The sequence below is a fragment of the Triplophysa rosa genome, linkage group LG7 (genome assembly GCF_024868665.1).
Source record: "Triplophysa rosa linkage group LG7, Trosa_1v2, whole genome shotgun sequence".
NCBI classification, from domain to species: domain Eukaryota; kingdom Metazoa; phylum Chordata; class Actinopteri; order Cypriniformes; family Nemacheilidae; genus Triplophysa; species Triplophysa rosa.
Genome location: NC_079896.1, coordinates 9,337,588 through 9,352,943, shown reverse-complemented (window position 1 = coordinate 9,352,943; position 15,356 = coordinate 9,337,588). Strand labels below are relative to the sequence as shown.

Genomic DNA, 15,356 nt, shown 5'->3' with positions numbered 1-15,356 from the left:
TTATCTAATGTTGTTTATTGTAACGCCGAAAATACCCCTTAGATAGACATACTACTGATAACGATCTATAAACCTGAATATAACTGTTCTAACAGCAACATTTTGTGTGGGCTGGGCAGCAGGTCACATAGCAAAATGGGTAGTCTAAAATAATGCCTGACAAACGAAATACATTTTTATTCATAATTTTAAGAACCCTGTATTGTTAGAAACAAAAACGCATCCAATCGTTAAAAATGGGCGCTTTTTCGTTAATCTCAAGCAGTTTATTCAACCATCTTATTTTATTCAGGCAGTGGCGGAGGAGCCTCACTAGTCGAAAAAGCGCCAAGTTCCACAGTAAACGGGCTTGTCAGATTGTTTACCTTTGATACGAAAGTGCGTATTTTGGATATATTTTTTGCGAAAATGTAATTTCTTCCGAATAAATCCAAATAGGTAACGTTAAGACCTTCCAATATAGTTGAATTTCTTGTTAGGTAACGTTAGAGCTTGTAGAATAAGCCGGCGGCGGCGTGCAGGTTTGTGTGGGTTGGGCGGATACTCGGTTAACATTAGCCGTACTGCGATACATGTGTAATAAGCACACATTTAAAAATGCAGATACATCTGCAAGTCTAGAGACGATGTAATGTAAAGTTAATTAGGCTAGTTAATTATATGTTCGAGTAAACGGTGGATAGCAGAAAATGTTCCCTGTAACGTTACTTAAGTTACTATGGCGCACGAGATTCACACGCGGTTGGTAGTTATGTTGGCGCGAAAGTGTAAATGGTAACTTCGCTTTGACATTGGCTGAAGTGTTTTTTATGTTTTGTTCAGTGAGTGGTTAAAATGTCCGAAGTGCAGTGTGAAGGTGGTGGGGTGGCTGCCGCAAGCAGTCCAGGGAAGAAAAGCAAACTCTCTCTGAAGTTCTTCCAGAAGAAGGACACCAAACGGGCCCTGGACTTCGAGACCCCAGCGGAGGAAAACAGCGCCGCTGAACCAGAAGAGGCTACGAAGTACGTAATGCATTATAGCGGTTATCAAACACAGGTTATCTTAAAGAAGGTGATGTGTTTTTGTAATTGTTCCCTCTTTTAGTCATGAACAGGTCGCGCTTACGTCTTGCCCTCCAATTCCTCTAACATGTGAGAAGCGAGAGTGCCTGGTCCCTTTTGTTGGTCTTAATAATTTAGGGAACACCTGCTATCTGAACAGCATCCTTCAGGTATGTGTCTGCCATGTCATCAGCTTACCTACAGTTCATGTATTTTTCATGACACTCAGGTCTTAATAATTGCATATTCATGTTACATTCGGGCTGAGTTTGTCTTTGTTATAAATTTCAGGTCTTGTATTACTGCCCTGGTTTCAAAGAGGCCATCAGATCTTTATGTGATTTGGCTAAACTGAAAGACAAACAAGAAGATGGTGTCAAAAATGAGGTTGGTCTTCATTTTCACTTTTCATTTGCATTGTTTGTACCGTACATCACAATACTTCCTTGTACTCTCTATAGCTTAAAGATGCGTACTGTAATCTCCTGCATTGTAACATTCCTATTTTGATAGTCATATTGAATAAAAGCATTTGCTAGTTAATTAAATGGAAACGATTCAACTTCCTTGAAGATTTGCTTAGTAAACTTTTTTCTTTTTGTGGGTAATCAGGAGAACTGTAGAGAGAACATACCTGCTCATATGGAGTTGCTGGGCAGTTTCCACAGCCTCATCTCATCTGTGGAACAGCTACAGTCCAGCTTTCTCCTTAACCCAGAAAAATACAGCGACGAAGAGCTGGCCACACCACCCCGCAGGCTGCTTAACACTCTCAGGTAATGCTGCAGACCAGAATGATACCCAATAAAAGTTTTTTTTAAATATTTTAAAGATTTTTTTTATATATTCAGCAAATCTGCTTAATTCCCCTCTGCAGGCAGCTAAATCCTATGTACGAGGGCTACCTGCAGCACGATGCACAGGAAGTACTGCAGTGCATCCTTGCAAACATCCAGGAAGCCTGTGACACCATTAAAAAAGATCAAGGAGACCAAAAAGATGCCACTGAGAGCAACGGAACTGGTGAGTCCACCCACGAGGAGGACGGGAACGCTGATGGTCAGCTGAGTGGAAAGAGAAAGAGTGACACAGAAGCGGGCAATGCTAAAAAGAAGCCAAAGTCTCGGAGCAAGTCCAAGAAAAGCGCGGAAAGCGCGCCTATGACCCGATCGAAACGAAAGTCCTCCAGTGATATAACCACAGAGAGTTCTCTTACCGACCAGAAAGATGCAGATGAGCAAAGGGAAAAAGAGCAAGAGAATGAGAGAGGGAGCACGGCAGAGGAAGAGAAGATCGACAGTTCCCCTAAAGAGGTAGGCAAGAGGACAAGGAAAGGGAAGCTTGGCTGGTTGAAGCCATCTGGGAAGCAGCCCAGCATCTTCTCAAAGTTCCGCAGCATGGGACGAATTACTTCACATGTTGGAGGGAAAGAGGAGAGCAAAGAGAAATTGAACTGTAGTGCTCAAGAGAAGCAGAAGAAGGATACAATAAAAACTGGGAGGACAGCTCAGGAAATTCAAGTTCTGGAAAAGAAAGAGGGTAAGTATTGAATTTGAATAGTGTGTAAAATACATAAATCATATGTAATTATGTTTATATTACAACGCAGTAATTGTTGTAAATAGTTAATTTACTAAATCTTTAGTTGGTTTAATAGTTTCATTTAGTAGTAATAGTTTCATTTAGTAGTAATAGTTCCTCATTTCATCTTGTGCAAACAGAGCGATCAGGCCTAGATGTGCTGAAGTGGATGTTCCAGGGTCAGCTGGTGCTGCGGACACGGTGCCTGGAATGTGAGTGTTACACAGAGAGAAGGGAGGACTTTCAAGACATCAGCGTGCCTGTGCAGGAGGACGAGACCAGCTGCTCTGACTCCAGTTCTGAGAGTGAGTACATTTAATATAAAAACACATACAGACAGATGAATTAAAAACAGATTTAAATATACTCAATCAACACTTCTTAGACACATCTTAGATGCTTAAAACTGCATTCTTGTTCTTCAGTTTCTCCAGATCCCAAGCCCGAGCTGAAAACTCTGAAGTGGGCCATTTCTCAGTTTGCCTCTGTGGAGCGAATTGTGGGTCAGGATAAATATTTCTGTGAGAACTGTCATCACTACACAGAAGCTGAGAGAAGTCTTCTGTTTGACAAAACCCCAGAAGTTGTCACAATCCATTTGAAATGCTTTGCTGCCAATGGCTCAGAGTAGGTATCCTTTGTTGGTTTTGGTGCTCAGCAGGTTTGAAAAGTTGTTTTACCGAAACATGTCCAGGTCACGTGTGAAGTGCAAAATGATCTAAAGTGTGACTTGATTTTGAGGTGACCTGGTCATGTTTTTTTAAGCCCAATACTGGTATTAAATTAGCTTGACATGTGTTGACTTAACCAAGTATGTGTAGTAGTTTATCCAACAGTTCCTATCCAACTCTTATTTTGCACAGGATGGACCCATATGCCGGCCTTTCTAAGGTGAACACGCCTCTGCAGACTCCTCTTAGACTCTCACTTCACGAGTGGTGCATTCAACCCGATTCTCCAGACCAGAGCCATCAGTACGAGCTCTTTGCTGTGGTCATGCACAGCGGAGTAACTATCAGCAGCGGCCATTATACCACTTACATCCGTATGATGGATCTCCATCAAACCAATCTCAAGCCGCAGCCTCAGGATGAAGAAAATGAGCAAGAGGAAACTAAACATCAGAAGACAGATGAGGTACCTCAGACTGACTATGATGATGGAGAGGTGTCTTTTAGCTTGTCTGGCAGGGGAAAAAACGTGACAAACCGGGCCAGCGTCACGAGGATGTCCAGCAAAGCAGGCAGCAAGAGGTGCTCAGAGGGTGTTGGGCTCCTAGGAGGACAGAGGAGCATCACCAGTTACGAGTTAGGCAACAGCAAGCAGACCAATCCTGATAAGGCTTCCAGCTTGACCAGTCGTGCCTCCAGTACTGTACTTCAGAACGCTGGAGTGAAGAAAGAAATGGAGGAAGAGGGAGTTGATGCTTTGGGTGAGGGGACTCAGGTAAGCTTTGACTCGGCTCTGCGGAACCTTTTGGACTTTGAGGGAAAGTGGATGTTGTTTGATGACTCTGAAGTGAGACTATTTGAAGAGGAGTACTTTCTCCGAGCTTGTTCCTCCGAGACGTGCTCCACCTCTACACCATACCTGCTCTTCTACAAAAGAGTCTCTCAGCCATAACAGGCCATTGGATATGGACAGGAATTGTGGCATTACACTGGTCCATTCAGATCTGTGGTTTTACTGTTAGGATGTAGACAATAAAGTATTTTTGCTGATTATTAGACAAGTTAGGATATTACGTATGCTTGTGTAACAGATGTCAGTCAGTGTAAAAGCAGAGCAAAGCTGCGTTTGTTACCATTTATATATGTATGAGTTTTGTCTCACTATTTTTGTACTTTACTCCATGTATGTTGTGCTTTTCCTCACGCAAACGCACCTTGGCACTTACTGTAGTGCATGTGACAGATTTTTCTGTACATTCAACCATTCCTTTCAGATGACTCTGAATGGCACAAAATGATCTTGTGCATTCATGATTTTTAAAACCAATTAATTTTTGATTGTGTGAGTTTTTTCTTGAAGTTTAAATTCAAATGTTTGACCCTTTTTTCTGACTAATAGGTCACTTTCACTTCACTTTTTTGGAATATATTAATTTGGAAACCCAAAATTTAAACATGGTTGTCACATTTTGGGTGTCACATGGCAAAGACAATGCTGTAGTGTTGAAATCAGATTTTTTGTTTGCAAACACTGCATTACATGTACTCTGTACTTCAGCAGTTAAGCTTAACCAATTTTCAAAGTATAATTGACTATATGAGCACAGGAATAAAGCAACTTATCTTTCTAGTTTCTATAAATCATACCTCATTCCAGTCAAAGAAGCTTTTTTGCCTTTTCCACATGTAAGCAGGTTTGGGTTTCTGCTAATACAGTTAGATCTGATAGCAATAAAACATTCTTGGAAATTATTGGGAACATTACTATAGTCTGTCTGAGGACAGAGGTATTAGTTTATATGTAAAAAAAACTATTTTATTTCATATTTGGCTGTGTAGATTATTTACCACATTAAAACACCAGCATATAAAAACGTCTCTGTTCATCATTTTTAACACCAACATGGCACACAAATGACCATTAGAGTATTTATTTAGTAAAATATTTAAAATAAAGGTACAGAAACCTACATAATGCTGAAAAATGTGTAACTTTTTTGCCTTTTACATTAGGATTAAATAAACTTAAGTTGTACCATGACTATTAAAAATGCACTGGAATGAAGTAAAAAAACATTAAATAAAAAAGTGCACACAGGAAATTGAATACAGATTTGACACATTGTAAGCTAAGTTCACGCTCAGTTCATATATAGTCATGTAACAGGCCATTGTGTAAACGAATACAAAATTAGAATGATGTACCAAATGTTTTAAACACGTTTTTTACTTTATGGCAGAAACACTTATATCATGAGGAAGATATATACAAATAAATAAAATTGCATTTTCTCCTTCGTCTTCACAGGTCTAGCTTGCGAAGGCTCACTCTGCTAAACGAGTCTCTAAAAGAAAAAGAAAAACCATGTTAGGAGAGAAAAGTGTCCTGAAGTAAAATAAAGTGACACAAAAACCCTTGCCACCATTTTGCTACCTGGTCAGGCTGTCCTTTTGCTGCTTGTTAAAAAGGAAAGCAGGAGGTTAGACATTATTAAATACCAGTTAACACCTATTTGGATCATCATCTATTATGAGTAAACAACTATCATGCATTACCATACACCCTTTAAGTATTAGCACTCATTTAAATCCCTCAAGTCTTGAGGTAATTGTGATTCATTCAGCAATGTTCCAATACCAATTCTGTTTGTGAACTGTACAGGCTAAGCTTCTAAATTACTGAAATATTAATGACCCATTATTAAAATATTAAGGCTTCTTATTGGCAAGCATATTCCTGTCATTGCTCACTCATGCAAACAACATGATGATGTAAGCTCTTTAAAAGCTAGTTTAGCAGACATTTGGCACAAAGTGACATGCAGAATGGCATATCTTCAAAGGCACAGATCGTAGAAATATCTGCCACAAACAACATGTTTCCATTTTGGTAGCATATACACTTGACTTTTTATCAGACAGTTAACCAATCAGGTTACAGTTAGCCACTTTAACACAGCTTCTGACGTCAATCTTTCTGGCTGACCTGTGGTAGTTGACCTGTAACACAGGTTTGTAAAGCTGTGGGATCTTCCTGTTAATAAGAGGCTGCAGAGCTTCTTTCAGCCTGTGGTAGTTCCTCTCCAGCTCCCTCTGATACTCCTTCTGATCTGGTCCAATAAGACTCTTGTTTTTGCGAAGGGCATCTTCACATCTGGTGAGATTTTAACAGGAAAAATATCAACACAGTTTTTAACACAGGTTACACATTTAGTAAATTTGAGTAATTCCACTTATATTAAGACAATAATAGTATTATCAAGACAAAACTACATTATTGCAGTGCATATAAAGCAAATGCTGTATTGGAGAATCTAACCTCTTGGTGAAGTCTTTAAAGCACAGTCGAAGTTTATTATGGTGTCTGTAGAGTTTAGGATCACTTGGGATCTCAGACAGAAACACCTGGGCCACCTCCAGAGGACCCTATAGAAGCACATACAATACATGCATTGGTTGGCAAATGGCAATACTGATATCTGGTTATCCTTGAATAGACAATATGTTGATGATTACTATTACTTATAAAAAAAATAGAAATAGTCACCTGGTTAACAGTGGTGCCAACAGACCCATGCAGAACCATCTGCAACATTTTGGCATCAGATGGGTCCTGGTGAGTGGCAAAAGCCAACTCTTGTGTCTTCTTCTGCATATCCTCAATGGCTACTTCAATGGGTGTGGAGATGATCTGAACATTATGCAGAAGCAGAACAGTCAATGATGAAGAGCATGAATAAACAGAAGCTTTCGCATGTATACATTTATGTGTTATGTTACCTCCTCTTTGTGGATGATGTTGATGCGTGTCTTGATGTACGGGAAGGCGTGGGAAGTTGTGAGGATGGTCTTTCGTTTGAACTGTTCGTGCAGGTCACCGTGCGCCCTTCCATCCAGCGTAAATGGCGTGCAATAGACAAACCGCCGCAGGTTGTAGTTCTTATCGAAGTACGTGATCCTGTCCTTCATTTCGTAGGTGTCAAAATACGGTTCAACATACGTGATCTGAATGAAGGCCTGTATAAGAGAACATTTTGTAACATTATTGTCTCTCAAAACTAAGCACAGGGAAGTAAAATGTAATTGTGATGTCAACATTGACAAACATACCTTATTTGGATCCAGTTTACACTTGTCGACTGGATTAGAGTCTTTGATGACTTCTACTTGATCCTCCCCAAACCGTTCACCGTAGAAACCCTGTCAAGACAAGGAAAATGTGACGAAAAAAGTCAGACATTGATTTATTCGCACACACTTCGGATGCATTTAACTGTTTTGTACCTCAAGGCGATGTGAGATTTCTGCCAGCTTGGTAATAGCTGGCTCTTTGTACACGTACTCCTGCTCGTCCAGATCGCCAAATTTGGAACCGTAAAATCCAACTCTGAAATAGGTGCCAAACATTCGCTTTCCATCCTAAAAAGGAACAAAGTTATTAATTAAAACAGCAATAACTACCAGTCACATATAAAAAATGGAGATCCGTAATGTATACTTGTAAAAAAGTTACTCATGAGGAAAAAGGCAAAAAGACAAACACAGCAGTACATCTTGGCAGTATTATCAAGTGAAAACAGCAATGCATTGATTATAGATATTTAATAGGGCTGGGACAATATATCGTGCAATTCTTATGCTCAGTTTCTCAATGAATTACGGTTAAATTCCGCCACATCCGAAAGCCAGTCGGCGCTCTCGAGCAGAAACTCCAAATACGGGCAGTAGAAGAAGTACAATTTGCACACGTAGTTCCAGGAAATGCCAAAGGGCATATTTTATCGCTATTGTTCAAACCTTTCAGGTATTTTTTATCATAATAAAGTATATTTATAATGATGATGGTTGACGAGTGTCGCTTTTTCAAATGCACGTTATAAATGACTCGTATGCTTAATCTCGAAGTGATTTTAGATCCTGCTGAACAAAAAGCTGCAGTACACGGAAGAGCTGTGCATAAAACACAGAATCGAAGCCTTGCGATTTCAGAATCACCCTAGACATGTCTTATAAATGTGAAGAACGATATATATCGTCCCAGCCCTAATATTTAAACAATAGATATTTAACAGATATTAATATAGAATTATAATATTACAATACAATCTGCTACCATATGCGAGTATATTGTAGACAAAGTAAAAAGCAGACTTTGTCTTTCTTGGCATTATCAAGAATGCTAAGGATGTGTTTTTGTACTATATGCTTCCCTATTTTTACCAAGTCTAGATATACACTTTACAGTACAATGTTCAATTAAAATAAAAGTTGTTTTTTATTTTATTGCATTTTGGTATCCTTTTCAATGAAAGTATTCAGACTCAGGACATAGTTTACCACAAGTCAAGTTTAAGGACATTAGAGAAAGCAGCTTTAAACAGCGTGAGATTTTTGTCTGAAAATTGTATTAGCAAGGCTACACAAAACAGTAGAAAGACCAGAGAAAACCTGTTGTTCTTAAACTCTGAACAAATTATATTCAGGGGAATATCTAGAGAACAAAGCAGATGAAATTGAGGTTGGAGTATCTTCCTCAGGTGAACATAAAGACGCTGCAGGCAAAGAATACGGAATGTCAGGCCGAAAAGAATTAGTAGCTACTGGTTTGACAGGACAGGCCTTAGAAGTAAGTGCTGGGTGTATATATACAGAACAGGGAAGATATCAAGAAGTGTAAATCAGGTGTAAGAGAGGGCTGAACCAAAGCATACTAACCATACAGCCAATTCTTGGTTAGTGCAAGTGAAATGTTTTTACTTACAGAGTCTGGAATATACAGAATATTCCAAAAGAATTTTCTAAAGAACAAATTCAGTAGTGGCCAAACGTGATGTCTGGCCTAGGAACACTGAACACTGTCTTCACCTTATATTCAAACATATTAAAGCAAAAGTTCACCCAAAAATGGTCCCAATTGACTTGACTATAGTTATTTTTATTCCTACTATCGAAAGTCAATGGGGACCCTTTTTAGGGTGAACTGTTGCTTTAAAAATATGTATTAAGGATTTGGTATGCATGCTGTGTAGTTGTGCTTGGAGGGTAAACTGAAACTCTGCTTTGAGACAAATTTTAGGTCTGGCAAAAAATGTACACCACACAAAGCTTACTCAGTCAAAGCCCAATGTTTAATCAAAATATTTATATTTTCTAATCAAAATATGAATACCTGATAACTGTATGCAATGTATATCTTGGTCAATGTATTCTTTCCTTACTGTGAGTATTTTTTCTATTCTTTTTTTGCATATTTAAATTAAACCTATTTTTCCTGATACTGCATTTTGCTATTTTCCCAAAATGTTAAAAATACAATAAAGGTTTTTTCTCCCATTGTATATACTAATATTTAAGAAGTTTTACTCAAATAATTGGTTATAGGTTGTCTCAGACGGTTTAGCCCCTCTATGATCCATTACAATCAGTTTTACAGTCATGTACAATCAAACGCTAAGGAAATAAACCCTAATACTATGAACTTACCACAAGACACAATAATTAAAGTGGGAAGAAGAGGGGTCAGCAACCAGGGAAATAAAAAAGGAGAGAACAGAACATATTTTAATCAGGAAGCCAGGAAACTCTCCAAGACGAACAAAACACACACAACAAACAACAACACTACCAAACACCACAAATAAATACTACACAAAGGAAAAAATACACAAACAAAATGACAAAAAAAAACTAAACATGCAGTTAGGGAGAGGCAGGCAGAGAAGAGCGCACTAAGTCTTTTTTTATTACATAAACAGTTAAGAGATGGTGCATTCCTGGTTTAATGCTTCAATACAGTAAGTGTGTCAAAGACAGAGGTTTTGTCGAGTCGCAGCCATGCAATAATCCATGTGAGAGTGATTAATACTAGTTTACATACAAACGTTGGTGGAAATGAGAACTCAGGGGTCGATTTAGTTTTAAATAAAACTTTAGCTTAAAGAGCGACGTTGGCAACTTTAAATCTCATTGGTTTCCTAATCTTGAAATATCATGAGGGCTAGTCACAAGACACGAGACCCAATGAAGTTTGAAGTTAGCGACAGGTTGCCATATTTGAAATGAGTGCTCCTATGGGTTTCAATTTTGATAACTAAGCTCCAAATATTTATTGTTTTCTCTCTCTCACACGCACACGCACGCACGCACGCACGCACACACGCACACACGCGCACACACACACACACACACACACACACACACACACACACACACCAGTCATTTCACTTTAAATGACATTTATTGAGCCACTAAAGTTTGTTTGAATTACTTTTATGATGGCTGTGTGATTTTTGGAGCTTCAATATATTGGAACCTATATATGGACATAAGGTCATGGATATTTTTCTAAACAATCTCATTTTGTGCTGAACTCAAGAAATGAGGATAAGTAAATTAAAATATGATGAACTAATCTTTTAAATAGGTATGAATTGTAAGGTTTCCATTTTTGGAATACTTATTTTATCCCTGTGCTGCATCAAATGTCACATTTATTTTAGACATTGTATTAGAAGTACATTATTATAATTTTTTACTATATAATTTTTATATTATAATATTTTTTTATTTTACTATGACAAGATGATTTGGTATGACAGGAACATTCTGAACGTAATTTATGATCTTCTTCATTTGTCAGTTATGTCAGGTATGGCCATCTACACATCTCGCTTAAATCGAACCCTGTGCTTGTGAAGTCACGACAAGATGCAGATGGCAGTGCTAAAACAGAGAAATGGATGTCATGTGAGACGAATGAGGAAGGAAAATGGCGCATTCCCGAATAAGTCTGGTCATTAGTGTCAGACAGTGGCTCCCATGCATGGCCTGTCAAAACTGACAATGTTAACTTCACTTCTCCTCGAGAAAGAGAAGAGAGATGGTGAGATAAAGGAATGCCTCCGCAGAAAGAGAGATGAAAGGATGGACGAAGAAACGAAAATGTCTGTAAAAAGGTTAATGGGTCGAATTCACAGCAAAGAGAGTCGTGATAAACGCCCACAGCTTGCAGATGTGGGACAAGCATTAACCATGAAGTTCTGCACCTACCTCCCAGCCTGTGCTCTGTATGACAGAAAAAATACAGCAAAAATCAACTTACACCAGTCACAGTCACACCCCTTTGGTCTTTACTGCAAAGCACTATGGGAAATAACGACACTTGTTTTTTAAGTGTCATATTCATGAAGCTATTCTGTTTTTTTCCACAGCATGCAATAACAAAGGCTCTGTTTACACATAATATTACAAATAAATAGAACCAAAAATAGTTTTTGGTGATCACAAGTGTTAAGGAAAGCTAAATACAAAAATTTATTCTAAAAAATCAGATAACAAAAAATTGTACAGAGCTAGTCAGAAACGTGTCATTTAGAACCACCTACTTGCTGTCAGTCTAAAACACTGAACTAAAAAAAGGATTTTTATCTTTCCCAGTTACATGCAACATTTAAAGAAAATAACTGTCTTATCTATAAAGCATACACGTATAAAAGTGAACGGCTTTAAAGAAAATCTTCAGTATGTCTGATCTCAAAGTGCAGTGACTCACATCTGAAGTTTAGTTAATAGAGGTTTTTCATTGATATAATCGAGAAATCGGATTAAAACATCACGTTGTGATTACATTTAATAAAGTATAATTAGGAAACGAGGTTATTTTAAGTTTACTATAATTGAAACTATGAAAACATTTCTGTTTATTAAAATCAAATAAAATATTGGCCTAAAAATTAGTTGGAAATCTTAAACTAAACGAAAAATTTCAAAGCTGTCTCAGAAATGATCTGAAATAAGTTTAAGGCACTACATGTTTAATAATAAACTAAACCTAAAATAAAAATAAATTAATCTTATTTAGCAACATAAAAAATAAACAAATAAAAAATAAAATTTTAAAAAATAACTAAAATTTATACCTAAAGATAAAACCTAATTTAAAATGTTAACAAAACTAAAAACAAAACTATAATAACTCTAATTGGAACTTTCTTTTTATTTCTTTTTTACTTTTATGCCAAGTAGTACCACCATAGTAAGGAAAAACAAATAGCACCACACACAGTCATTCTTGTTTCAAAAAACAAACTAAACATGTTTCAGAAATCTATGTAAATACACACATTTCATCTACTAAACCTTCTGTAAACTATATAACCTTGTGTTTGTTTGTAGATTACATGTCTGTGTTTATTCACATGCAAAATGTTGCCAAATTTGATGTCCCTATGAGACATGTCTGCCTGCACGAGTTGGCAGGTTGTTACATTGAGCTCCTAACGCAATAATACAAAGTCCTGTTGTCTTATACTAAAACAGCAAGCTTACGGTACTCATCAAAAGCCTGTTTTTAGAATCCAGAACAATAAGATAAAAATGAGCATTTACCTGATGCACAATTTTGCCAAAGGCTTCCTGAAGTTTACCATGAATAGTGGCCAACTTTTTAGCATCCCTGTTGGCCTCGTGTACAGGGATGAGGACTTTGTAGACCTCGTTCACTGCTTCGTACATACCAGCCTAAAGATGACAAAGGAAATTATGTATGGTATTTATTAGTAGCGAGGCAATAATCATTTTTAATGCTTTTATCTGGAGAGCAGGATATAATCTGGTTAAATGCATTAAGAATGTGATATAAGTCACCATAGAAAAGGAGGCTGCAGCCTGTTCCAGCAACCCAACCAAGCCAGCCTCAGTGAAGTACTTCCCCGAACAGATACCCTCCTCATCTGGGGACACCACATCATCCGACACGGCTGACTCCTCCAGCACATTAGATGAAATGTTCTGTGGCACAAGAAAAACAAAATCTCATCACTATATTATTTCCATGACTATGATGATAAATACAGAATCGCTCGATGACATGACCAGCAAATTGGGCACTATTTTCTCTAATACATTAGAAGCTGTCGCACCTATGAAGTCAAAAAAGATTAATGAGAAAAACGTAGCACCATGGTACAATAGCACCACTCGCGCCCTTAAAAGAGAAACACGTAAACTGGAGCGCAAATGGAAACAAACCCAATTAGAGGTCTTTAAAATTGCGTGGAAAGAGAGTGCAAACTGTTATAAAAAGGCACTAAAAGCAGCAAAGGCTGAGCACCTCCGTAACCTCATAGAAACTAAAAAAAACAATCCAAGGTTTTTATTTAGTACAGTTGCTACACTAACAAATAAACAGACTTCACCTGACATGGGTATTCCGCCGCACCTTGGTAGCAATGATTTCATGAATTTTTTTACAGAGAAAATCGAAAACATACGAGACAAAATAGTAAAAACTCAACCTCCAAGTCTGTCCTATAAATTAGTACCAACCATCGCCCCAAAAGAAAGGCTACAGTGTTTTTCACCTATAAAACAGGAAGATTTAATTAAACTTATTGCAACATCTAAACCTACAACTTGCTTATTAGACCCCATACCAACTAAATTATTAAAAGAGTTATTACCCGTTGCAATTGAGCCCATCTATAACATTATCAACTCGTCAAATAATCTAGGCCATGTCCCAGCACCCTTTAAACTGGCCGTCATTAAGCCTCTTATCAAGAAACCAAACTTAGACCCCAATGAACTAGGAAACTATAGACCGATTTCAAATCTCCCTTACCTGTCTAAAATACTAGAAAAAGTAGTGTCCACTAAGTTGTGCTCTTTCTTACAAAATAATGACATACACGAAAAATTCCAGTCAGGCTTTAGACCGCATCATAGTACTGAAACTGCGCTCGTTAAAATTACAAGCGACCTGCTTATAGCATCAGATAAAGGTAACATCTCACTCTTAGTCCTGCTTGACCTTAGTGCTGCGTTCGATACTGTAGACCATAAAATACTTCTAGATCGCTTACACAATTATACCGGTATTCAGGGACAGGCACTACAATGGTTCAGATCTTACTTATCAGACAGACATCAATTTGTCCATTTAAATGGGGAATCATCAAATCTAACGCAAGTAAATTATGGATTACCTCAGGGATCGGTTTTAGGACCCTTGCTATTCTCCATATACATGCTGCCCTAATTGGAAACATTATTAGAAAACATGGAATTAGCTTCCACTGTTATGCAGATGATACTCAGCTATATATCTCATCAAGACCAGATGATTCCTTCCAACTATCCAAATTGGCAGAGTGCATCGACGATATAAAGCATTGGATGACTTGTAATTTCCTTCTTTTAAATTCTAATAAAACAGAAATATTACTTATCGGACCAAAGACACGTGAGCAGAATATTTCGGATTATAACCTGCAAATTGAAGGCTGCACTGTTACTCCAACAAATACAGTTAAAGACCTCGGCGTTATATTAGACAGCAACCTGTCATTTAAAAATCACATCTCAAATGTCACAAAAACAGCCTTCTTCCACCTTATGTTGCCAAATGTTGCCAAATTGCGAAATATTTTATGTGTGGCTGACGCAGAGAAGCTTATTCATGCATTTGTGACCTCAAGACTTGACTACTGTAATGCACTACTTAGTGGTTGTCCTGCATCATCAATAAACAAACTACAGTTAGTTCAGAATGCAGCTGCCAGAGTTCTAACCAGGTCCAGAAAATACGATCACATAACCCCAATGTTATCAACCCTACACTGGATACCCATTAAGTAACGTTTTGACTTTAAAGTTCTTTTAATTACTTATAAAGCCTTAAACGGTTTAGCCCCTACCTACATAACAGAGCTTCTACCACACTACAACCCATCACGCTCTCTAAGATCTCAAGACTCCAGACTTTTGATAACACCTAGAATAACTAAATCCACCAAAGGGGGTAGAGCTTTCTCATACGTAGCACCTAAACTCTGGAATAGCCTCCCCGATACTATTCGAGGGTCAGACACACTCTCCCAATTTAAATCTAGATTAAAGACACATCTTTTCAGCCAAGCATTCACTAATACATAGCTAATGAACAGCAGCTACGCTAATTATTCTCTTTCTGTTTCTGCCCTCGCCTCGGGATGCCCATCCCGAGGTAGGGAGAGATTCCGCCAGGCCCAGATGAACGTCATATGCCCATCCACAACTAGAGATT

At 37.9% G+C, this 15,356-nt stretch overlaps 2 protein-coding genes across 20 annotated transcripts in view; one reads left to right on the top strand and one right to left on the bottom strand.

Moving 5' to 3' along the window:
- The first annotated feature begins 297 nt into the window (after nt 1-297).
- On the top strand, nt 298-5,165 carry usp1 (ubiquitin specific peptidase 1). 2 transcript variants are annotated; one of them, XM_057338621.1, is made up of 9 exons: nt 298-378; nt 823-1,001; nt 1,084-1,210; nt 1,332-1,427; nt 1,653-1,816; nt 1,918-2,579; nt 2,762-2,926; nt 3,047-3,248; nt 3,485-5,165. In XM_057338621.1, exons 2-9 carry the CDS (start codon nt 835-837, stop codon nt 4,242-4,244), a joined length of 2,343 nt encoding a protein of 780 aa, XP_057194604.1. In that variant the 5' UTR covers nt 298-378; nt 823-834; the 3' UTR covers nt 4,245-5,165. The 2 variants fall into 2 exon arrangements, with proteins under 2 accessions (XP_057194604.1, XP_057194603.1); XM_057338620.1 differs by having other exon boundaries at nt 312-438.
- A 46-nt stretch (nt 5,166-5,211) lies between these two features.
- Nucleotides 5,212-15,356, bottom strand: part of dock7 (dedicator of cytokinesis 7) — a 46,986-nt gene continuing 36,841 nt past the window's right edge. For 5 of the 18 annotated variants that reach the window (XM_057338608.1, XM_057338603.1, XM_057338606.1 and 2 more), the window contains 10 exons: nt 12,938-13,081; nt 12,680-12,811; nt 11,342-11,356; nt 7,577-7,702; nt 7,403-7,492; nt 7,073-7,309; nt 6,840-6,983; nt 6,612-6,718; nt 6,279-6,446; nt 5,213-5,637 (listed from right to left, as the gene is read on the bottom strand). In XM_057338608.1, the coding sequence (XP_057194591.1) occupies nt 5,595-5,637; nt 6,279-6,446; nt 6,612-6,718; nt 6,840-6,983; nt 7,073-7,309; nt 7,403-7,492; nt 7,577-7,702; nt 11,342-11,356; nt 12,680-12,811; nt 12,938-13,081 (1,206 nt within the window). In that variant the 3' untranslated portion in view covers nt 5,213-5,594. Of the gene's footprint in view, nt 5,638-6,278; nt 6,447-6,611; nt 6,719-6,839; nt 6,984-7,072; nt 7,310-7,402; nt 7,493-7,576; nt 7,712-11,325; nt 11,435-12,679; nt 12,812-12,937; nt 13,082-15,356 lie in introns of those variants that run through there. The other 13 variants (XM_057338609.1, XM_057338604.1, XM_057338607.1 and 10 more) reach the window with 6 other exon arrangements.